Source organism: Macaca fascicularis, chromosome 1 (genome assembly GCF_037993035.2).
Source record: "Macaca fascicularis isolate 582-1 chromosome 1, T2T-MFA8v1.1".
Lineage (NCBI taxonomy): Eukaryota > Metazoa > Chordata > Mammalia > Primates > Cercopithecidae > Macaca > Macaca fascicularis.
The window spans coordinates 5,718,492-5,741,304 of NC_088375.1; the positions used below are offsets into that span (position 1 = coordinate 5,718,492).

The 22,813-nt window shown below is 52.2% G+C and overlaps 1 protein-coding gene and 1 long non-coding RNA gene across 33 annotated transcripts in view; one reads left to right on the plus strand and one right to left on the minus strand.

Moving 5' to 3' along the window:
- SDCCAG8 (SHH signaling and ciliogenesis regulator SDCCAG8) overlaps positions 1-22,813 on the minus strand; it is a 250,336-nt gene that overhangs the window by 898 nt on the left and 226,625 nt on the right. For 10 of the 32 annotated variants that reach the window (XR_012433004.1, XR_012432919.1, XR_012432924.1 and 7 more), the window contains one exon: positions 10,081-10,207. The exons of 3 other annotated variants lie outside the window; for them this stretch is intronic. Coding sequence is in view for 20 of the 29 variants with exons in the window: in XM_074036211.1 (XP_073892312.1) it covers positions 10,081-10,207 (127 nt within the window). In the remaining 9 variants the exon portion in view is untranslated. 19 more of the 32 variants (XM_074035741.1, XM_074036441.1, XM_074035865.1 and 16 more) reach the window with 7 other exon arrangements.
- On the plus strand, positions 10,710-13,776 carry LOC135967707 (uncharacterized). Its single transcript, XR_010581883.2, has 2 exons — positions 10,710-12,372; positions 12,685-13,776. It is a non-coding gene; the product is annotated as an uncharacterized lncRNA (long non-coding RNA).

Here is a 22,813-nt window from a genome sequence, read left to right on the forward strand (position 1 = left end):
TCAGTTTTACACAGATACAAATGTTCCGAAGCTGCTTCATGCGAATTGGGTTGAGGGAGAATCGCAAGTTCAGAAAGTATTGAATACTGTTCCTGGCCTCTGCTGCCATGGCTGCCCAAATTAGTTTAAACTACATCAGGAACTAGAGTCAGAAGCCACTGGAAAGGGTTCTGTTCCACACAACATGGCTGGAGTTTCTGCTCTGCACTGTGTGGGAAGGTGACTGGGCCACAGTCCTCGCCCTCTAGAGTGTAAAGTCCAGGGAAAGCCAAGACGGTGTTTTCCAAATCCCGGTTTCCGCATCAGTTACACTGGCACGCACTGCAGGGCCAGGCGCCCAATCTGGTCCCTCCGTAGTTAGGAACCATCTGCCAAAAAGAGAAGTGGGCCTGCTCCTCCCCAGTGAGGATTTTCCAAGCTAGACTCCAAGGGAGGACTCTGTCAACCTACTTTAAGCCGTCATTATGTGGGGATTTCCAAGACAGGACAATGAGTGAAACCGAATCTGCATTCAAGAGAAATATACGAACATCAGCCCGTTGCCTTTTACAAGAAATGAGAAAAAGTAATGTTTCCATTTCAAGTAGATTTCCCAGTGTGTGAGAGGCCCTGAGGACAGCTTTTTCTTGAACAGGTCTGTGAGTAGTGGGGGGGTCTCAGCAGGGTAGTTAGAGTAGCTGGGGGGCCTGGCCTCGGGCTGAATGCAGGTGGGGCTCTGGCAGGAGGCCTCACTCCTCCTGGTAAACCTGCCATCCGATGCGCACAGCCCTCGCAGCCTGTGGAGCCAGGTGAACTAGTTCCTGGGCCCACAGGGTGCCTTGTTCTCCAGGCCCTTTCTGAGTGGCCCATGGGGAGTCCACCCCGTGCGCTATGCCCTAGAGCCCTGCCATTGCAGAGGGGACTCCCTTCTATCCTCCGTGCGATACTCACAGCAGAGACTGCCACCAATGCAATCTGATCGTCAGACACATGGTTTGCACCAAGCTGACCTGCCTTCCAGGCCAGCGGATCGAACTGACCCAGCACAGTCCTGCTAAATGACTGGTTTGAATGGCCCTCCACCCCTGCTCCATGGACTGGCCACGTAGGGCAGGTGGCCTGGTGGCCTCGCTCTTGACACAGTGGCTTCCTAACCTTAGAAATGCTAGGATGACTCTGAATACAAAAAGGGTAAGCATAAATCCCAACAGATAACACTTCAAAAGAAAAACAGCCCAACTCTCAGCTTAGCACAATGGCTTACACCTGTAATCCCAGCGCTTTGGGAGGCTGAGGCAATAGGATCGCTTGAGTCCAGGAGTTGGAGACCAGCCTGGGCAACAGAGCAAGACCTCATCTCTACAGAAAAATTGTACAAATTAGCCACGTGTGGTGGTGCACACCTGTAGTCCCAGGGACTCAAAAGGCTGATGCAGGAGGATTGCTGTAGCCCAGAACTCAAGGCTGCAGTGAGCTATGATCATGCCACCGCACTGCAGCGTGGGTGACAAAGCGTGACCGTGTCTCTTAAAAAAAAAAAATGAAAAAAAATTGAATTTTGGGTAGAAAACACACCCCCCCACACACAATACAGAACAGGCGTGAAAACCTGAAATAAAAGTAAAACGTGTTGCGGAATTTTCTGATAAGCTCCAGGAAACAGGCAATTCTCATGGTGAGTCTACATAATGCCTATGGGCTCCCAGGCCACCTAGCAATTTGTCAGTATCGGAGCTGTTCGCTGCTGGCACTCAGGTGACCTCCTCATTCCGTGGGCCTGCACGGGAGTGACACAGATGTGTGGGCCTCACCAGGAACTAATAGAAGTCAGCCTGATTCCTTCCTGCGGCAGACCGGCCGTGACCGTCTGCATGGGCTTTGAATTTCATGCGGCTCAGGTGAGAAGCTCTCTACCCATCCCCACTTTCACACTGTCAAACTCACCGTCCGCTGCGCAAGCCCCCGTGCCTGCAGCCGTGCCTGGCCCATGGAGAGCGTTCAGTCAGCACTGGGGGGCTGGATAATCTATCCTAGGAGCTCACCGTTTTGTCGCCTCCGTTTGCTGACTCTTCGGTACCACACACTCCTCTGACCCTGCAGCATGTCCCGAGACAGAAGTCGTAGTTCTGCCCACATCTGGCTTATCTGCCGTTAGGGATATCCATGATGCTTATTTCCAGAAGGTCCTGCCGTCAGCACCGCAGTGGCCGTGGTCTCGCTGTCCAGGAAAGCAGCGCGTGCGTATGCCAGCGGGACCTGAGCCCTCAGCCAGTGTCTCCCATCCTTCTGCCCCTTCCATTTGTCATCATGGCCCTGCTGTGGCCCTCCTGTGGCTGCCCCGCAGCACACTGGCCACGGCTCCCCTGCCGTGCTGTCCACAGGTGGCGGAAATGCACCCCCAGCTGCGGGCACACAGCTGCTAACCCATTTTCTTTGTTCTCGTTTTAGTCTTCTCTCCACAAACCCTGCCTCGTTCATTTCTGAAGTTTGTTAAGTTCTGAGTGTAAGAAATGAGTTGCTCTGGGTGACCTGAACTGTTCCCCGGGCAACCACGCTGTGGGGTCCAGCCAGCCTTTTCTGCTGCTTTGTTTCCAAGCCAGCCAGAGAGGCCAGAAGTGGCAGCCCGGGGAGATGGTGGCACCCCTCGCCCCTGCTCACGGGAGACCTGCCCGGGCTTCCCACTTCATTCTCTCTGTGGGTGGCTCTAGCCAGCCCTTCTGAAGGTAACATCCCCTCCCCCCCGCTATCTGCTCTGTCACTGGCGTGCTGCCTCTGTTTGGCCAAGTCAAAACATGGTCCTGGTTCCTTGTGTGTCTGGCAATAAAGCATCCATTTGTAACTGGAGAGGGCAGACCCCTCCCCCATCTCCATCTGGGGCATTTCAAAGCTGGCCCTGAGTTGACAGAGCTCCAGGGCAGCCCCTGCCTCGCTTGGTGGCTCGCCTCCCGCCTCCGCCTCGTGTTCTGGGCGCCAGAGCTAGGGCTCGGCAGCTGTTCCAGCCAGGCCCGGCTCCGCCCGCACCCGCTCGGGTACCTGCCCCCATCCACACATCCTGTGGCCTGAGAAGAAGTTCATTTCCCTGCCCAGCCACTTCCCAATTCCATTCACTTCATTTCTCTGAGCCTTATTTTTCTATGTACAAAATGGTTATTTATCTCAAATGGCCCTTTCAAACCCACAATGATCTCAGCACTAATCCTGCTGGTTTCATAACCATCCGTGCTGGGCTCTGGGTGATATCAGGCACTTCCTTTTAAAGGGAAGCTGGTTCTTTTTTCTTTTTCTCTGCCAGAAATCAAGTGACATGGAAGCTAACACATGTCTCTGAGGCGACGCAGAGCTGAGATTCGAACCCAGGCAGTTTGACCTCAAAGTCCAGACTCCCATGCAGGACTCTCCCGCTTGCTCTAGCAGATGAGGGGGAGCCAGTTTGATATCTACGGAATTAACCTGCCAAACTGGGCAGGAAACCTGGATGAAATAAGCCACGTGAGCTCTGGCTTGCCACCAGTGCAGTGAGGAGGTGCCCTCAGCATGCTGGGCAGAACCTTGTGGAAGCACAGCCTTCGAGCAGGACCGCCCACCTGTTAGAAGGGAGTATTCCTCTACAGAGCTGAGGGGCGGTCGGCCACCTTCAGGCCCCCGCGGCCCTGCTGTCCCCAGCACAGTGACTGAGGTTCTCGCTGAGGGCCTCATCCCCTCCAGGTCAGGCCTGTCCAGGAACCTTGCCCTGTCAGCTGCAGAGCAGGGCAGGAGCTGATGATTAAAACCATCCCAGGGCAGCGGCCACTCTTCCCTCCTGGCTGCCCAGCTGGGCCTCTGACAACAGCAGCCACACGGCAGTCAGAGTTCAAAGCCCTCCTTCCACTGCAGGCCTTGGCTTTGCTGCTTCTGGGCTCCGAGAAAGGAACGGGGCCGTAGAAACCAGAGAAATGGTAAGGCAGCCACAGAGAAGGCCGCCTTGCAGACACGAAGTGGGACTTCCATAAGACAGCATCTCTAGCTGGACTTGAGGGGGAGAGGGAGGCCCCAGCACACAGGAGGCTGGGGTGGAGGTCCTGGCTCTGAGGTGCCGCTCGCCTCCCCAGGGTGCACCCAAGCCCAGGGGTTCCTTCCTAACCATGGGGTCTGAGTTTGTCATCTTCCAGCTTTCTCAAGTCCCCTGAGTCATCAGAACTTCCTCTCCACACAGGCAGGTCTGTTTTATATGAACCATGTTTCCATGGTAAATAGATTTTAAGAATTCCCAAAGGACAGACAGTGTCACCAACAGCAGAGAGTGGAGCCTCTGGCTGCCTCATGTTTGAAAGTGTTAAAAATAAAGACAACACTGACATTTGGGGTTGTAATGTGACGGAATTACAGTCTTTTAAAGGCAAGAACCACTGATCTACACTACATGTAATATTCAGTGTTTTGTTCACTTGTCTAATTGGATTAAAATATTTAGCTCCCTTTAAAATCTTGATTGTGAATTTATATTGCAAAATGTAATGTCTGACTCAGGAAGCAATAAGTAGAGCAAATGTATCTGAAGGAATATAAAATTCAATGCACTTTTCTCCCATGATTCTCATTCTGAAAGTACTCTCTCTTGGACAAAGTGAACTGCTAACGGAAGAGCAAGTCTGGCTAAAATGAAGCCCTGCGCGCTTTTCAGTATTAGACACAGGGTGCTCAGTCAAAAAAACACGAAGTTTGACTCTCTGCTGCTGGAGGTGTTTGGGGAAGTTTCGCCGAAGGTCGCGAGATGCTCATGTTAGACACGCAGCACCCGGGGCCTCGTGTCATTCTTTAAACACACTCAGGCAGCAGGGAGTTAATGACATTTTAGCTGCATATGTTCAAGTTTATTTAAAAAAATATGCAAGTCACTTTGGTTGACAGTGTCTTGTACACAGTTTTGAAAGAATCAGGGCAAACTTTAACAGAGTCAGTTTTTATTTGAAAAATATTTTCTGGGAATGTATCAGTGTTTATTTTTGAGACTGACAATTCGGGTGAAAATCAGGATAAAAACAAAAAAACAACAATTTGGTTGAAATCAAATTGTTTGTTTTCATCTATTTAGAATTCTTTCCAAAAAATCTTGGTTCAGGAGGAGGCTTTTTAATTTATTTTATTCAGTGTATTTGCTGTTCTATTCAAGCACCATCTGTCTTACAGGTAGCTAACTTTGTGGTAGCTCCTAAGTCAGCTGGGCGAGGCCCCCAGGGCTCCTGGAAGGACCACAGTAAATTAAGTGACACCTCCAAGGCCTAACATGGGCAGCCTGCAGCAGCTCTGCCTTGCAGGCAGGCCTCCCCAGCAGGGAGTGTTGGTCCCCTGGAGCTGTCACTTTTCTAGAGCCTCCCTTCTCCCTTTGCTTGCAGTCGCAATGGGCCTTTCCTCCTTCATCATCTTCTGTGTCTCTGCGTCCCCTGCTTGTTTTCGGCTCTCTTCTATGAGTCCTTTGGTATAATGAGATAATGTCGATGATCTTGAATATAATCACATATGGCTGCTGGATCCATGCACAAGTTTAAATCAAATTAGAAAGTAAATTCACTGCCAAGAATGCTTAAAAGTCATAGGGCCAACTGATTAACCACTGACAAGTCAGTTTCCGACTCTGTTTTCTAAACTGTAAGTGATTCATATGAGGGGACTAAAAGGGAATCACTCCCCAGACTGAACACTGCAGACAGAACCAAACAGCCTACTTAGGATACGACGGCCATCAGAAAATGCAAGTCAGCTGAGACGTATTCATTACCAAATAAGCACGCAGACACAGAAAATCAGCTTGATGGTTGAGACCATCCTCTAAGTGGACAGATAATTTCTGTTTTCCCCTCTCCCAGATGCCATTCTCCCCAAGACTCCTATTTCCTCACCAGCCGGCTCCAACCTTCCTAGCCAGATGTTAGAGCCCCCGGCGCTAGGTTGCAGACCCCTGACCCTGCTCCAAGCTGTCAGGCCCTGCCCAAACTCCCCCAGGACCCACTGACCTCACCCCGAATCCCCTCCCTCCCGGCCCCCACCAAGGTTTCAGCCTCCCCCAGCCAGGGCCGCCTCTCAACAAGAGGTGAGAGTGTGACTACCCAGTTTCAAACAAAACACAGGCCAGAGTGTGTCCCTGGAGGCCCTGACCCTCTCGCAATAGAGTGCGGGGAACTGCGTCTAGGCAAAGCTGGCCAAATGCTTCAATGTCTGTTCTCCACAAGGAGAAGAGCGAGCCATTTCATGACATTTAAAAGCCATTTTCTTGAAGTTGTTTCCCCCGGGTGAGGCAGGAGATCAATGATGCCATTATTTGTAGTCACCCAAAACTAAGAACAAGCCAAGAGGCCGGGCACAGTGGCTCACGCCTGTAATGCCAGCACTTTGGGAGGCAAAGGGGGGCAGATCACCTGAGGTCAGGAGTTCGAGACCAGCCTGGCCAACATGGAGAAACCCAGTATTTACTAAAAACACAAAATTAGCCTGGTGTGGTGGTGGGCGCCTGTAATCCCAGCTACTTGAGAGGATGAGGCAGGAGAATCGCTTGAACCCAGGAGGCGGAGGTTGCAGTGAGCCAAGACCATGCCATTGCACTCCAGCCTGGGTTACAAGAACAAAACTCATCTCAAAAGAAACACAGCCGGGCGCAGTGGCTCACACCTGTAATCCCAGCCCTTTAAAAGGAGGCTGAGGTGGGCGGATCATCTGAGGTCAGGAGTTCGAGACCAGTCTGGCCAACACGGTGACACTCTGTTTCTACTAAAAATACCAAAAAATTAGCTGGGCATGGTGGTAGGCGCCTGTAAACCCAACTACTTGGGAGCCTGAGGCAGGAGAATCACTTGAACCTGGGAGGCAGAGGTTGTAGTGAGCAGAGAGAGCACCACTGTACTCCAGTCCAGTCTAGGTGATGGAGCGAGACTCCGTCTCAAAAAACAAAACAAAACAAAGCACAAGCCAAGCCATGAGCCGAGAGCTGTAGCCAGTGGCCTGAGCCCTGCCCACCGCAGACGGCCCCGGGGAGGGGAGCGGGAAGGGTGGCAGGTCTCGTGGCCAAAAGCATCCATGTGGCAGATACCACTACCAGGGGCTCCCTCTGCCAGCCATGTCGTTTTGAGTATTTCAGAATTCAAGCAGAAACAAGTTAGAATAATGAAGCCTGCTAACAGGCTAGACACTTGCTGTCAGAGGCCACAGGCCAGCCTGAGCCCCACCACCAGGGGCAGCAGGGCTCAGGACCCAGGACAGGGAGTGAAGGAAAGGGATGGACTTTGCTTTGGAACCGCTGCCCGACCCATTCTCTTCTGGGTATTAAGTGGACAGAGATGTTTAGAGTTAGACATGCAAAATTAAGTTAAGCTTAACTTATCCAGGCTGAGAAAATGGAAGCCTTTAGTTAAACCATCTCTAACCCGGACATGAGGACAGCTCTACCCTCAGCTGCCCAGGATCTGGACCTGCAGGCCACTCCAGGAACACAGACAGGCTGGCTGAGCACTCCAGAGCCCGCAGGCGGCACCTCCTCCAAAATACCTGCTTGAACCTACAGCAGCCTCGCTTACATCACGGCTCAGCAGAAGCCTCACTCACAAGCTGGTTCCGTGACAAAAAGGCATTGCAGGGGCTGAAGCCCACTGACAGCCCCTACCTAGAGGTGAAGGCCAGGCTCAGCCAGAAAAAGCGGGCTCTGGGTTTAGATATTCCGCAGAGCGCTTCCAAACCTGGATCCCTGCCTCCTCTCTGACCACTAGTATTTGCAACTGAAAGCCAACATTCCCTCTACCAAATTTCTTTTGTCATGTTCATATTAAAATAACTCCAAGTGTAATATTTGAATCTGAAAGGCCGCTTTAGAGATGAGCCAGATGGGCCAGTATCGGATAGCACAGGATGGGCAAATCATTGCTGTTGCTTCAGGCAAAAGAAGAAAGACCTGCTAGTTTTTCTGAGGATTTTTTGAGGTTCGGGGTTTTTTTAATGCATTTTGTGAAAATTTTGCAACTCACTTGGCATAACCAGATTTTTAAAGCCCTGGAAGAGGCTTCTAAGCATCGGTGATCCATGTTAAGATCTAAGTGTGCTGTAAAGCAGGCAGATGGGGAGTTAAAAGGCAAAGCCCACGTTCTCCTGACCTAGTCCAGAGCCCAAAGGAAGCTGCCCGTGTGCTTCAGCTTCCATGGAAGACTCCCCACAACCTGAGGTCTGACCGAGCTCTTGGCTTTAGAGGCCAAAGATTCACGCATGCCAGGAGTCACGGTCCCTCCCTCCTATGTGGCAAGAGCCTAGTCACCTGCCAGGAGACCTAGTGGCCCCAGTGGCCCTGACCTTTGGCTAGCCAGGCCTAAAGCAGATGCCGCTGGGGCCCTCCCTGGGGACCTGCCCACAGGGCTGGGTTCTGAGCTGGGTCTGGTGGAGGATGAGGGGGTCATCCTGAAAGCAGAGGACAGGGGAGTGGCGCTGGTCCTACGGCTGCTGCTCTGCAGGCCTCTGCCTTCCCTGAACCTCTCCCAGGACCCTCTGAAGATGAGGGAGAAAGGAAACACCCTCACATGTCCAGCCTGTGTGCCCCAGGGCCTGTGGGGCATCCCGCCTGCACTCAGCACACCCATAGCCGGTGAAGCCAGGCGTGCACCATGCCCACTGTGCAGAGGAGAAACTGAGGCTGGAAAAAGGCTTAAGTTACTTGTCCGAAGCGGGGGTGGGGGCTTCAGCACAGTGACACAGACTGGAATAATTCTCTGTTCTTTCCAGCTCCAAACACTTCGAAGGTTTTCAAAATGTAGTGTCCTCCAGAATCACCCCACCAGCTTGGCGAAATTCGGGTTCCAGGACCCTGCCGTGGAGCGCGCCGGGCGAGGCCTCGCCTCCTAGCTTAGCAGTGGCAGTGCGGCTGTGGCTAGGACTTTGAGCGGCCTGCTCCCCCCACGGTCCCGGTGAGCAGTCCCGGGACTGCATGGGGACACACAGGCGTTTCCACCTCCAGGCCTTAGCTCCCTGGCGCCTGGCTGTGCTCATTTACTGCCTGTGAACACATGTTTTGCAGAGGGATTTTGGGCTGAGTGGGAAAAGTCAGTACTTACAGGTTCCTTGAGCACAGGGTCATTTTGTAAGGAGAATGAGACTCCTCTTCGTTTCCATTTCCAGATGCATTTTTCCTATTCATCACTCCAAGCGTGTATTGCCTGAAGTCCCCAGGGCACTCACAGAGCACCTGGGTGCAATCCTAATGAAAGGCGGAGGCCGTGGTCAGCCCAGGACCGCCTCATTATCCTAACAAACTGCTTGATGGGGCAAAATGCACAGCCTCTCTAACAGGCAGAGAAGCGATTTAGAAAACAAGAGGTTTCATACCGCGTTCAAAACTCACCAGACACTTTCCTTCCTCCCTTTTCCCTGCTGGTGGCCCTGGATCTCACCTGAATGGGGAAAGCCTGGGCTGTGGAGTCAGGCTCCGGTTCCATTTGTGGTGTCCCTACCTACCAGCTGTAATGCTTGTCTGGGCCTTGGTTTCCCTATCTAAAACATGGAGACAATAATGTCAGCACCGCCGGGTTGTTCAAGGGTAAAGGGAATTAATGCATGCTGTGTGACACTGCCGGGTGCTCTGCAAGCACTCCAGATAGTAGCCCAGTAATCAGCTAATTTAGGACAAGATGCCTGCATTCCATTCAAGACGACTTTGCTAATTGAGAACACCTCTTTCCTCAACCAATTCAAACCATACACGACCTCCAGAGGCAGCTCAAGGACACCCTCCTCCAAAAAGCCTGTTCTGCCGGCCACGGCCGTCCTCCCGCTTCTCCCTGCTCTCGCACCCTCCGCGGCCTGCACAGCGCAGCTTGGCACTTGGTGTGGTTCGTTCATTCGCGGGCCTGGGTCTGTTCACCTGACAGACTTTAACCCCCTCACCAGGACGGGCGCATGGCTCCGCTTCTCTGGGTCCTGCACTGCCCGGCACAGTCGTCAGGACCTCCCTCCCAGCTTACTGCTAACCGATGTGATCCGTGGGAAAGCCGGCCTGTTGAGCTGCATAAAAGGCCCACCTGTAGACTCCCGCGTGTTCTTAGGTGGGCTGAGCCCGCCCAAGGACTCCCACCTGCGCCGCGTTCTGCACAGTACCTGGGTCCGCAGCCGGTCCACCTCTTCCGACAGGCTCTGCCTTTCCAGGAGAAGCTGGTTCTGCTTGTTGAGGAGCTGCACCAGCTGCTGGGCTGTGGCCTGGCTGTGCTTATCCAGCTGCCTTAGCCTGAAGAAAAATCCACCGCAGAATTAAAGAGGGATAACGTCAGCCTTTCAACAGGCCCAGGGGCTGTGTGTATCTGAGGGAAGCCCCTGCTAGGGAACCATAAGCAGGACGCCCAAGGTGACCCTGAGGTGCCAGGCTCTGGCTAGCAGTGGGCCCTTGGTAAGCACTGTGTGAAGGTAACATTCTAGCAAATGTGCGTGGGAACTGGGAGCCATCTCAGTACACTATCAATTAGAAAACACGCAGATAAGTGGGGTAACTAGAAGAAAAAAGGAAACTTTGAACTAACAAGTACAGGTCAAAGATGAGGGCCCAACTGCCGCCATTGTTCAGCTGGAGAGGTCTCTGGCAGGCTGAGCGGACGGCCGCCCCGGCTGGGGACGTGGGTGAGGGCCGTGGAAACACTGAAGTAAGGGTTTTCCATTATTAATCACTCAGTCAATCACGAGCTCCGGCATCGCTGACCAGATGTCTTTAAAGATCCTAAATTTGTCATTCTGCTGATGGGCGCTCCTCTCCAGACGTGCTAATTCACTCAGACCATTATCCTCATCTGTCCACAGTCGGCTTCCTACAGCCAGCAGCACACTCGCTCACGGAACTGCTGGCTTTGGATTAAACTGGGAATTGAACGACGACCCAGAGTGTTCTGGAAAGCAGCGAGATGTGTGGCCTGCCTCACGTCCTCACCCGTCAAAAGCACCAGCAGCCACGTTAACTCGGAGTCGCACAAGGAAAAGGCCATTAAAGCTCAAGGTGCATTTCAAACTCCAGGCCCATGAGCCGAAGACCTCGGGGGCCGTTCTGCGGACACCGGCCTCTGGCTGCCCTCAGTTCGGCTTCTCCTGGGGCTCCGAGCACAACCAAACACTGACACGGCCACATGTTTGGGCCTTGGGATAGGTTCCTTCACAGAAAAGGCCGCACATGCGGGCACAGGAACCACTGCCCTCTGGGAAACCCGGCGATGGTGGCACCTTCCTCCCGCGCAGCGCTGCTCGGCCCGCGCCCTCCCATTTCCCCACGGCTACTCCGGCCCTGCCCCACCGCCCTTCTCAGCCTCCGCTGGGCTGGGCTGGAGGCTTTGGTCAAGGGGCCCGAGCCCCCAGCCCTGGCCCTTCCCCAGAACGCACCGGGACTCCCCGTTTTCAGCCATGCCCAGCGTTGCCCGGTCTGTGGGGCGCCCTACCTGTGCCGGAGAGGCGGGGGCGGCAGTCTAGGCCCCAGCCCGGGCAGAGCCGGCACTGCGCATGCTCCCAGGAAGCCCCGCCCCCCAGGCTGGGCGCCTCCGAGTGGCCTCGCCCACGATCCGCACCACCGCCGCCCCTCCCTACCCCGCCAAGGGCCTCCTGCTGCCCGCAGGTTCTGGGGAAAGTGTAAGGACCCAGGGACGCCCTGGCGCCTCTTTCAAGCCTGGACAACAGCCTAGCCCTGCCCTGCCTCCAGGATCAGGCTGGCCTCAACAGAACAGCAAAGATCTTCCATCCAAGTAGGAGTGTTTCCCTGTGTGTGTGACATACATACATGGTGATGCTCCAACACCCTACCCCATCCCATCCTATCCCATCCCATCCCATCCCACCTCATCCTACCCCATCCTTCCCTCTGATCTTGGAGGAAAAGTAGGTTTCCTTCTGGCGATACCTAAGGCCATAGCTGCTTTGGGAAGCCTCATCCGCCCCTACCCGTCCCCATCACGCTGGGGCTGAGGCAGCCTTTCCTGGGAGCTACTCTCAAAGCCACCGCCCTGGAGCAGATCACAGAAGCTCTCCTGCATGGCCCCGGGAGCCCGGGCTGTCCTTAGCAGCGAGTGGCCGGGAGAGAGGAGGACGTCCCGGGCCAGCGGGCTGGGGAACCTGCATAGGCCGACCCTCTGACACAGGCAGGCGGCCACGATTCATCTGAGCACCTGCCCTGCTGTAGGGCCCAGGAGTGGGTCCCGTTGAAGAGACAGAGATGGTAACAGCTCTTTTCCTTGAGAAGCAGACAATCCGATGCTTCGTATTTAAATCAGCAGGTGAAATACATCACTAGCCCTTGAGCTCTAGAACCCTAAGGTGGCTTTTCCCCTCCGATGAAGGCCTACCTGTGGAGAGAGCCACTGGCTAAGAGCAACTGAGGTGGTAGCCCCGTGGCTTCCTGCTTGCTTGAAAATAATGGAACAGGCCGGGCGCGGTGGCTCAAGCCTGTAATCCCAGCACTTTGGGAGGCCGAGGTGGGCGGATCACAAGGTCAGGAGATCGAGACCACAGTGAAACCCCGTCTCTACTAAAAATACAAAAAATTAGCCGGGCGCGGTGGCGGGCGCCTGTAGTCCCAGCTACTCGGAGGCTGAGGCAGGAGAATGGCGTGAACCCAGGAGGCGGAGCTTGCAGTGAGCCGAGATCGCACCACTGCACTGTAGCCTGGGCAACAGCGTGAGACTCTGTCTCAAAAAAAAAAAAAAAAAAAAAAAAGAAAAGAAAATAATGGAACAGAAACGTGACAAATGACACCACGACATGACTGCATAGCAAGAAGGTGCCGCGAGCAGCCACTGTCCATGTGGTCCCTTGCCCTGTGCTAGGATCAAACAGGATGATGGTCCTTTGGACCAATGGGTTCGGTATGTGGTTTTGAACTCCTAAAAAGGATGGCAGCCCATCCAGGGCAATGGGCAGGGCCAGAGCCGCTCTCACAGCATAAACGCCGGGCATGGCAGGCCACCCTGGCTCCACCTTCAGCGACGGGGGTTCTAGGCCGGTTCCGGCCTAGACCTTCCTCCTATGGAGCCCTCAGAACCTGGAGGAGGCTTAGTCCAGAGTGCTTTGCAACCTGGGGCCCTGGGAAAGCTATAGAGATTACTGGGGTGGGGAGGAGGAAGGAGACACCACCCAGACCCGCTGAATCAAGTGCCTGGGTGTGAGCCCCGCAGGACAGCAGGGGACCAGCTGACCAGGTTTCCACAGAAGCACCCCTGCTGTGAGGAGTGAGATCCCTGAGGAGGGACAGCCCTCCCTTCACAGCTAAGAGCTGAGGATGGATTCCCATTGACTCCATTTTTAAACCAACTTGAAGACTCCCTATATTACAAATACTGGGAAAAGAGTTTTTTTTTTTTTTTGGAGACAGAGGTGTGCTCTTGTTGCCCAGTCTGGAGTACAATGGCACGATCTCGGCTCACTGCAACCTCCTCCTGGGTTCAAGCAATTCCCCTGTCTCAGTGTCCCCAGTAGCTGAGACTACAGAAATCCACCACCACGCTCAGCTAATTTTGTATTTTTAGTAGAGATGGGGTTTCTTCATGTTGGTCAGGCTGGTCTTGAACTCCCTCGCCTCGGCCTCCCAAAGTGCTGGGATTACAGGCGTGAGCCACCGCACCCGGCTCGAGACTTTTTTTTTTTTTTTTTTTTATGGAGTCTCACTCTGTCGCTCAGGCTGGGGTACAGTGGCTCAATCTTGGCTCACTGCAACCTATGCAGCCCTGGTTCAAGCGATTCTCCTGCCTTAGTCTCCCAAGTAGCTGCGATTATAGGCTCCTGCCACCGTGCCCAGCTAATTTTTGTATTTTTAGTAGAGACAGGGTTTCACCATCTTGGCCAGGCTGGTCTTGAACTCCTGACCTCGTGCTCCACCCACCTCAGCCTCCCTGAGTGCTGGGATTAAAGGTGTGAGCCACCGCACCCGGGGGAGATTTTTTTAAAGTTGTTTATTTTTGGAAGAGCCTCCAACCCTGCACAAACCAGCCTACCCCTCTGTTAATGGATGTCTCATTGCCGTCATTCAGAAGAGATTGCTTGGGGTGTCCTAGACACTTAGGCTCTCTTTTCTTTTCCATGGTGGTTACTGCTCTCTCATATTCGTGGTCCTGAGTTCACCTCTTCATCCACCCACAGTTTCAAATAGCACCTCTGATGACTGCTAACACCTACTGAGCCCCTGGGCTCACTGCGCCACAATGACCTATGTAAATTTAATTGATTAATCAATAAACTACCTATTACATTCAATAATTATCTTAATTAAAAGTTCACTACAGTCCTGGGAGGTACATGCTAGTATCATCCCCATTTGACAGATGAGAAAACAAGCTGAGATGTTGATTAACTTGCACAAAGTCACACAAGTAATCGGTAGAGCTTGGAGTCAAATCCAGCCAGTGCCGAGGTGTCCTTAACCATTGTTAATGGTGGTTAACTCACTTAATTCACTAAATGAACCAACCCTTGGTAAACACCTTGTTTTGTTTTGTTTTGAGATGGAGTCTGGCTCTGTCACCCAGGCTGGAGTGCAGTGGCATAATTTTGACTCACTGCAACCTCTGCCTCCTGGGTTCAAGCAATTCTCCTGCCTCAGTCTCCCAAGTAGCTGGGACAACAGGTGCATGCCACCACACCCGTCTAATTTTTATATTTTTAGTAGGGATGGGGGTTTCACTATGTTGGCCAGGCTGGTCTCGAACTCCTGACCTCATGATCCGCCCACTTCTGCCTCCCAAAGTGCTGGGATGGCAGGCATGAGCCACCGCACCCAGCCAACACCTCTTAAGGGTCAAGTACTAATTTAGGTCCTGGGAGTCCATCAAGAATGACAAATGCTCCTGGCTCTCGGACGGTTCCTGGCCAATGGAGGAGACTCACTTGTAAAAAAACATGCTCAACTCAAACAGGACACTGAGGCATGAAGAGAAATGGCCAATATTGCAGATGAGAAGCCTGGGCGGGCTTGCGCCTGCTTAGACGTGGCTCATCATCATCATATGCTGAGCACTTACTATGTCCGGCACTGGACTTACTGTTTGGCACTCACAATTCCATGAGGCAGGAACTAATTATTATGTCACTTTAAGGATTAGGAAACAGAGGCACAGGCAACATGAATTATTCATTCAAAGTCACTCAGCGGACAAGCTGGGATGGGAAAGGATGAGTGGGTGCTGTTCTGGCCAGGGCCAGGGGCGGGGCCTTCCCATGTGGGGCCGGCAGTGCAAAGGCCACTGCCTATCTGGAAACTGCAAGCTGTGCAGTGTGGCTGGACCAGAGGCTGCAGGCTGCTCAGAGGGAGGTGACGCTGGACTCTGTAGCCAAAAAAACAAGTATGGACTTCGTCCTGCAGGCAATGGCAGTGCCATTTACCAGACAGAGGATGGCAGGAGGGACCGGCCTGGAGTAGAAAAGAAGTTCTGGGGTCAGGGCGAGTCCGAGGTACCTGTGGAACACGCTCCCACCAGGCAGTTATGCAGCTTGGGGCTTAAGAAGGGCCGAGCTGGAGCTCTAGCGGAGTGGGCCAAACCTGCTGGGAGGTGAGGCCATGAACGCGGGGGCAAGATTTGCCTGGGAAGGGTTGGCACAGATTGTCAGTGTGGGGAGTTTGTTAAAAATGCAGACATCCGGCCCGCAAGACCCCCTGGCTGAGAAGCTCTTCTACAGTGAGAGGGCAGGGCTCGCCCCAGGATAGGGGTTTAGGAACCGCGGTATTCAAGGGCTGGCAGCGGACAGGAATCTGGCAAGACACTTGAGAGTGGGATCCTGGAGGGAGGAAAACTGGGAGATGGAGGTCCAGGGAGGAGAGGGGTCAGGGCAGAGTGGCCGGTTTGTGGGAAATGCCACCTGGTGGCGAAGCGCCCTGCACAGGCTCCTGGCTGGGGCAGAAGCCAGATTTCAGGGGCTGGAAGAGAGAGAGGCTCTTCTGGTGAGGGGCTGGGCTGGCGGGGAGGTCGCAAGATGGGGTGCGGAGGGTGGGAGCCGCTGGGGAGGAGGCCCTGGAGGAGAGAGGGGCAATCTTCACGGCAGAGGACAGCGGACTTCCCGAGGGAGGAGGGCGCCTTAGGCAGAAGATTGAGACCCTCCCCCCGAGGCAAGAGTGGAGGCAGGAGCAGGGGCGGGTCGAGGAGGGCGCTCCTGCTCAGCAGCCTCCAGGATCCCCCACGTAGCGGGCACCGCTGTTTGCTGAGAAAGGGGACGAGGCAGCGGGGTGGCGGCGGGGAAGCTGCTGCGGGGACCAGGGCGCCGGTGGGAGGCAGGGACAGCCGCCCAGCCCAGGGGGCGCGCTCCGAGGGAGACCCGGGCACCCGCCGCCTCCTCCCCCGGCTCCGCAGCCGCCGCCCCGTGCCCTCCACCTGCGACCTTCACCCCCATCACCATCGCCACGGGCCTGGAAACCTCTTTCAGCGTTCCAGTCTCAGAGCAACTGTCGCTTTGAGGGTGCAATTTCTTGTTCTGTGTTTCTTGGTTTTAGCCTTTTCTTCTAGGAGGCATTAAGTCACGAACAGGGCGAGGGGCTTTTGCCATCATGGGGTCTGCGGAGTGTGTTTAGGCACCAGCCCCCGCTGGCAGAAGCGCCCCGCGGCCTGCGAACCACACACCCTCCATGCGGCAGGAAACACAGAATTGCCAGATTTCAGAGCTCAACCCCTAATTCAGACCCTTCTTTCCCCCCGCCTTTATCTCATCTTTACAACAGGCAGGGATTGCATCCAGGGCCCCCAGGATGTGGCTGGTATCTTCACTGTGCTGTCATGGAGCCCTGGGAGCTGTGGCCGGGCCCCATCAGGGGCAGGAAGCCGGTCCTCCTCCCAGGAAGCCCCCGTGCTCCCCGGCCCTTACAACACAGGGTAGGGCCCGCAGGTCCATGAGGAAGGACACTTGAGGGAGCCCGCACCCAGGCTAGTGTGGCCGTCTCAGGCACAGGGTCCATGTCCTTCAGGATCTGCAGATGTACAACTGCCACCCCTGCCTGGGCAGGACTGGGGACCCTGGTGGAGAAAAGCAGCTGCCCTATGCAGGGGTAGAATGGGCATCACGGGCTCCCCTTCCACACAAGGGCATCGCCAGGAATTTCGGGCGTGTCAGGGGCAGCAGTAACCATGGGAACAAACACGCCCAGGTTTCTAAAGGCAGATGCTGATGAAATCACAGGGGACTCATAAGTGTGCTGGGCCCAGACAGATCTCCATTGGTCCAACAGCGATCCTCTGAGCCACACCCTGCAAGCATGATCAGAACCAGCATTTAAAAAAATATGCAAGGCTTCAAGATAAGATGGAGCAAGTGGTGAAATACAAAACAACTTTATAGAGCTGAGTGGGCTGGGGAAAATATCTTATGCAAAACAGAAGCAGTGCAAGCTGCCAGCTCTGGTCCTATGCTTCAGACACTCATTTGCTATGAATACTGTGAAAGCAAGTGAATACATATATTTAAATTTTTTTATGTTGTATGTGATACATACAAAATATATGCACTGTATAAATAAGTTATGAGGTATAATAACCAAATGAACACTTGGGAACCTAGCACCAGCCCCACAGGGCCACTACCAATGGATTTCTTCTCCAGGCCAGCCCCTTCCTTCCCCAGAGGGGGCCCGTATCCTCATGCGTATATGTTTTTCAATGAGAGTTTTTTGCTTCACTGGACAATTCCCCCTGGGAGCTACCTACAGACTACAGTGGAAGGTTTTAGTTGTTGTTGTTGTTTTGGATTTTGTTTTGGTTTTGGTTTTGGTGGTAATGGTAAAATCTTTTGTTCTGAAATGTTTTCAGACCAGAGCCTCCTCCCTGTGGTCCCTCTGACTACAGCAAAGATTGTCCTTTCTCTTAGATAAGTGTTCTCAAAGTGCTTAGACTATTTCCCTGGGAGTGGCGTCCTCCTCATGGAAATGAAGAACATTTTTCAAACAACATATGGATTTCAAAGGTGCAAATACATGAACTGTAAAATATGCACTCACTTTTCTACTCCTCCCAGCGGCCTCCTCTAATGTTTACTGGGCATTTACTAAATGCCCACATTGTAAGCATTTTACATTCCTTAACTAATTTAATCCTCATAATACTATGCATTAATTTATCATCTGCATTTTATGCATGAGAGAAGCAAGGTGCAGAGAAGTGATCGTTTGCCCAAGCGCACACAAGGTAAGGCAGAGCCAGGATTACCTAAGCCACCAAGGCCACAGAGTAAGGCCCACAGTGTGACTCATCACTCTCCTTCTTAGACTCTGTCCTGGTCTCTCACTCCCCTTTGGTCCCATCGTCTCAGGCACCTCTTCCTCCTCCATCAGACCTTCAAATGCTGGTGTGACCCAGGGCTGGGGTCAGCACCCTCCTGACTGGAAACGTTCTGCCTGCATGATTTTTAAAATCTACACTCATGACTCCAAGTGGAGAGGACAAGGATCCTGAGCACTTGATCTCAGCCTCGGGCCTCTTCCCTGCATTTCCAAGCCCACTTCAAACTCGCCACCTGACACAGTGGAGTCATCTCTCAATGCTCCTCTCTCTGTGACCCTCTCATGTGGGTGGGACCACCCCTAGTCACCATCCCCACGGCTGAGTCTCCTGGTTCCACAGATGAGCCCTTTAGGCCTTCTGAACCTCTCCCATCCCATCCCATCCCACCCCACCCATCCATCCATCCCACTCATCCATGCATCCATCCATCCATCCATCCATCCATCCATCCCACCCACCCATCCATCCCCCATCCATCCATCCCACTTATCCATCCATCCCACCCATCCATCCATCCACCCATCCAACCATCCATCCCACTCATCCATCCACCCCACTCATCCATCCATCCCACTCATCCATTCATCCATCCCACCCATCCATCCATCCCACCCATCCACCCATCCCCCATTCATCCATCCCACTCATCCATCCATCCCACTCATCCATTCATCCCACCGATCCATCCATCCCACTGATCCATCCATCCCACTGATCCATCCATCCCACTAATCCATCCTGCCCATCCATCCGTCCTGCCCATCCATCCCACCCACCCATCCATCCCACCCATCCATCCCATCCATCCACCCTTCCCACCCATCCACCCATCCCACCTATTCATCCACACATCCCATCCATCCACCCATCCCCCATTCATCCATCCCACTCATCCATCCATCCCACCGATCCATCCATCCCACCGATCCATCCATCCCACCAATCCATCCATCCCACTAATCCGTCCTGCCCATCCATCCGTCCCACCCATCTATCCTACCCACCCATCCATCCCACCCATCCACCCATCCATCCCATCCATCCATCCTTCCCACCCATCCACCCATCCCACCTATCCATCCACACATCCCATCCATCCACCCATCCCACCATCCATCCATCCATCCATCCCACCATCCATCCCACTCATCCATCCCACTCATCCATCCACCCATCCATCCCACCCATCCATTCCATGACCTTCACTCTTGAAGTCCAGCTGCCAGCACTTCACATCCAGGTTCCTGCACAGCCTTCTCATAGAGTTGTGTGCTTCCACACGGCCCCCTGTAATCCATACTCCCCACAACAGCTAGACTAGAAGGATCTCTCTAAACAAAACTCCAGTCCTGCCTCTCTGCTTGATGATTACCTGTAGCTCTAATCCTAATCCTATGAGTGCTGAACTTGGAAATGGGGGACATGGGTTCAAAACCCTATCACAAGCTAGCTATTTTACCTTAAGCCCGAAACTGAATGTCTCTCTCAACCTCAGGTTCTCCATTTGTAAAACTAAGAATATAAGTAATCTCCAGACCTTCTGAACCATCAGCTCTGAGGGTGGGGCCCAGCAGCATGCGTTTTAGTAAGGCCCTCTGGATGACTCTGATGAATACTTAAGCATGAGAACTACTGGTACATTCTAATTCACAGTATTAATCACATATACAAAATGAGTTCTTCTGGAGAATAATCTTTGTGTGGCTTCAATTTTCATCATCAAAACAACCAACTGTCTATATGAAAACTCTCCTAGTCTGCTCCTAAAATACTCTGGCATCAGTCATGAGAACTTAAGTAAATCCTGTGATCACTTTGAATCTCAGTTTCCTCACATGTGAAATGAGAGGAGAAAACTAGAAGTGAGGTCAGCACACTTCAGACTGCAGGCCACTGCCTGTTTCTGTATGATCTGCCAATTGAGAGTGATTTTTACATTTTAAAATGATTTTTTAAAAATCAAAAGGAGTATAATATGTGAACACTGCATGAAATTCAACTTGCAGTGCCCCTAAATAAACTTTCATTGAAACTCAGCCATGCCCATTCATTCACGTTTGGTCTATGGCTGCTTTTGCACCATAACGGCCGAGTAGCTGCGACAGAGACCATATGGCCATGGAGCCTACAATATTTATTACCTGACCTTTTAAAGTTTGCCAGCCTCGGGGCTAGATGACTACATTCTCTTCCAGCTCCATATTTCTACAATCCTATTACTTTACAGATTTTACTGTGTTCCTATCTTCAAATATCGCTAGCTATTTACATAGCAATACACCTAGTCAGCAAGCTGAAGTTTTGAAAACACGATTACTGCTCTAGGTCATTAATTCTAGTGAATAAACCATGTTAATGTAAAGTTGTATTACTTTGTTCTAACACTTAACCATTGCTGTGGCATTTTACATAATTCCATCTCATGAACGAGGTCCTATCAGCGAGAACAAGCAGTGTGCTGAGGCTTCCGGAACACGCTCTAGCCCATTACTCTCGCTCAGAACATTACGGCACTTTTTTTTTTTTTTTTTTTTTTTTGAGACAGTCTCACTCTGTGGCCAGGCTGGAGTGCAGTGGCACAATCTTGGCTCACTGCAACCTCTGCCTCCCGGGTTCAAATAAACGATTCTTCTGCCTCAGCCTCCCAAGTAGCTGGGACTACAGGTGCACGCCACCATGCCCAGCTAATTTTTTTTTTTTTTGTATTTTTAGTAGAGATGGGGTTTCACCACGTTGGCCAGGATGGTCTTGATCTCTTAACCTCATGATCCGCCCACCTCAGCCTCCCAAAGTGCTGGGATTACAGGCGTCACATTAAGGCACTTTTAGTGGCTGGTTTGCTGTTTAAATTTCCTTTGCCTAAATCTATCCTATTCGATAATGGTTTCAATAGAGGAATTTTCCTGAGGATCGTGCAGTACGGGATGGGGTAACCACCTTCAATGAAGAGCATGTATGTCCTGTACTGCCCCTTTCCTGGCTCATTCTCTCAGATTCCTAATTAGCCTTGGCTGCCTGCAGAGGAAGAACAGGGGGCTCCTTGGGGATGCCCCCAAGTGATGGGGGAGATCAAATCCTGCTCTTCTCATCAAAAGAATCATATTATGTTAGGGCTGAGAGGCACCTTGGAGAACACTCAGTTCAGCCCATTATGGTGAAACCAAGAAAGTATAAGTGACTTGCCCGAGGTCAGGCAGCCTGTCTGTAGTAAATCTGGCGCTACAGCCCACATCTGTTGACTCCAAATCCAGTGAGCTTTGCAGCATCTCAAAATCCTTCTTTGAAAGGCCCGACGTTCTTCTATTCCATGTGAAACATAAGAATTTCAGGGAAGGACCCTGAGAGACAGAATGCGCGGGGCAATCTTCCGGGCGCAGCTGACACCAGCTCCTTTTCCGAGGCCTGGGGGCCAGAGGAGAGAGAAATCCCTAGGCCAGGGCTTCTCCAGTGAGCTCAGTGAGGAGAACCCAATTTGATTTTAATTCTTTTAAAATTTCCAATCTATTGCAGTCTAATGGTTTTGTGGAGTACAAGAAAAAGGAAGAAGCAGTGTTTGATTGCTTGGAAAATTTCTGACGCAATTTCAGTTCTTGCCTCATCCCAGACCAGTAACAGTTTGAGGACCGTACTCTGGAAACCACACTTTGAGACACAATTGATCTCATCCATAGACTGGTGTTGGCACGAAGGATGCAAAAAAGGCCAGAAGCTTGGAAGGCCATGTTGGGAAACCCACAGTGCCACAGAGGCCCCCAGTGAATACCCAGTGAATGGGCCCATGGCCAAGGGGACACTTTCAGCTCTTCAAGCTCCAGCACTGCTGCCTCCGACAGGACCCTAAAGCCTCTGACAATGTCACCGAAGCTCGTCAAAGACCAACTTCTTAAAACAGTGCTTCTACCAAAAAGGAGGCAGAGTTTCATCTTAGGTCCATTAGATCTGTTGTATCACTACCTTGTAACCTTCTTAAAATACAAGTGCTATCTAACCAAGGCTGAGTTTGTAACACCTTTGGAAGACTGAGCATGAATAAAGGATCCTGACACCATGAAACAAGAGTGACAGCAGTTGACACGTTATGAATCTTAGACTTTGAAGAACCTAGAAGACCATCTGCCTGAAGCAAGAGTTACCTTAATCAGCTTTGTCTCAAGCAAGAACAGAGTCATGGTGAGGATAGCCCCACTGTGCAAAGGAAATGGGACAGAGGAATGGAAATGGTTGAAAATCAGAATCTTTGCAGAGTAATATCTATGCTGCATGTAGCTCAAGGCCATAAAGAAGCACCAGCAGGAAAACCCACACTGCCATGCACACCATACCCTACCTCACCCTAAAGCCGTCCTTAAAAACTGGTTTATTTGGAAATAATGTCAAACTTATAAAAAGTTGCAAGAATATTAGAGAATACCAACATACCCTTTATCCAAACTCACCTATTGTAATAGTTTTGCCCCATCTGATTTATTATGCTCTCCCTTCTCTCCGTGTGTGTGTGTGTGTGTGTGTGTACAGAACCAGTTGACAGTAAGCTGCATGCACCATTGCCCTTTTATCTTATATGCTACAGTGTGTATTTCCTAAGGATAAAGGTATTCTCTTAGAGAACCACA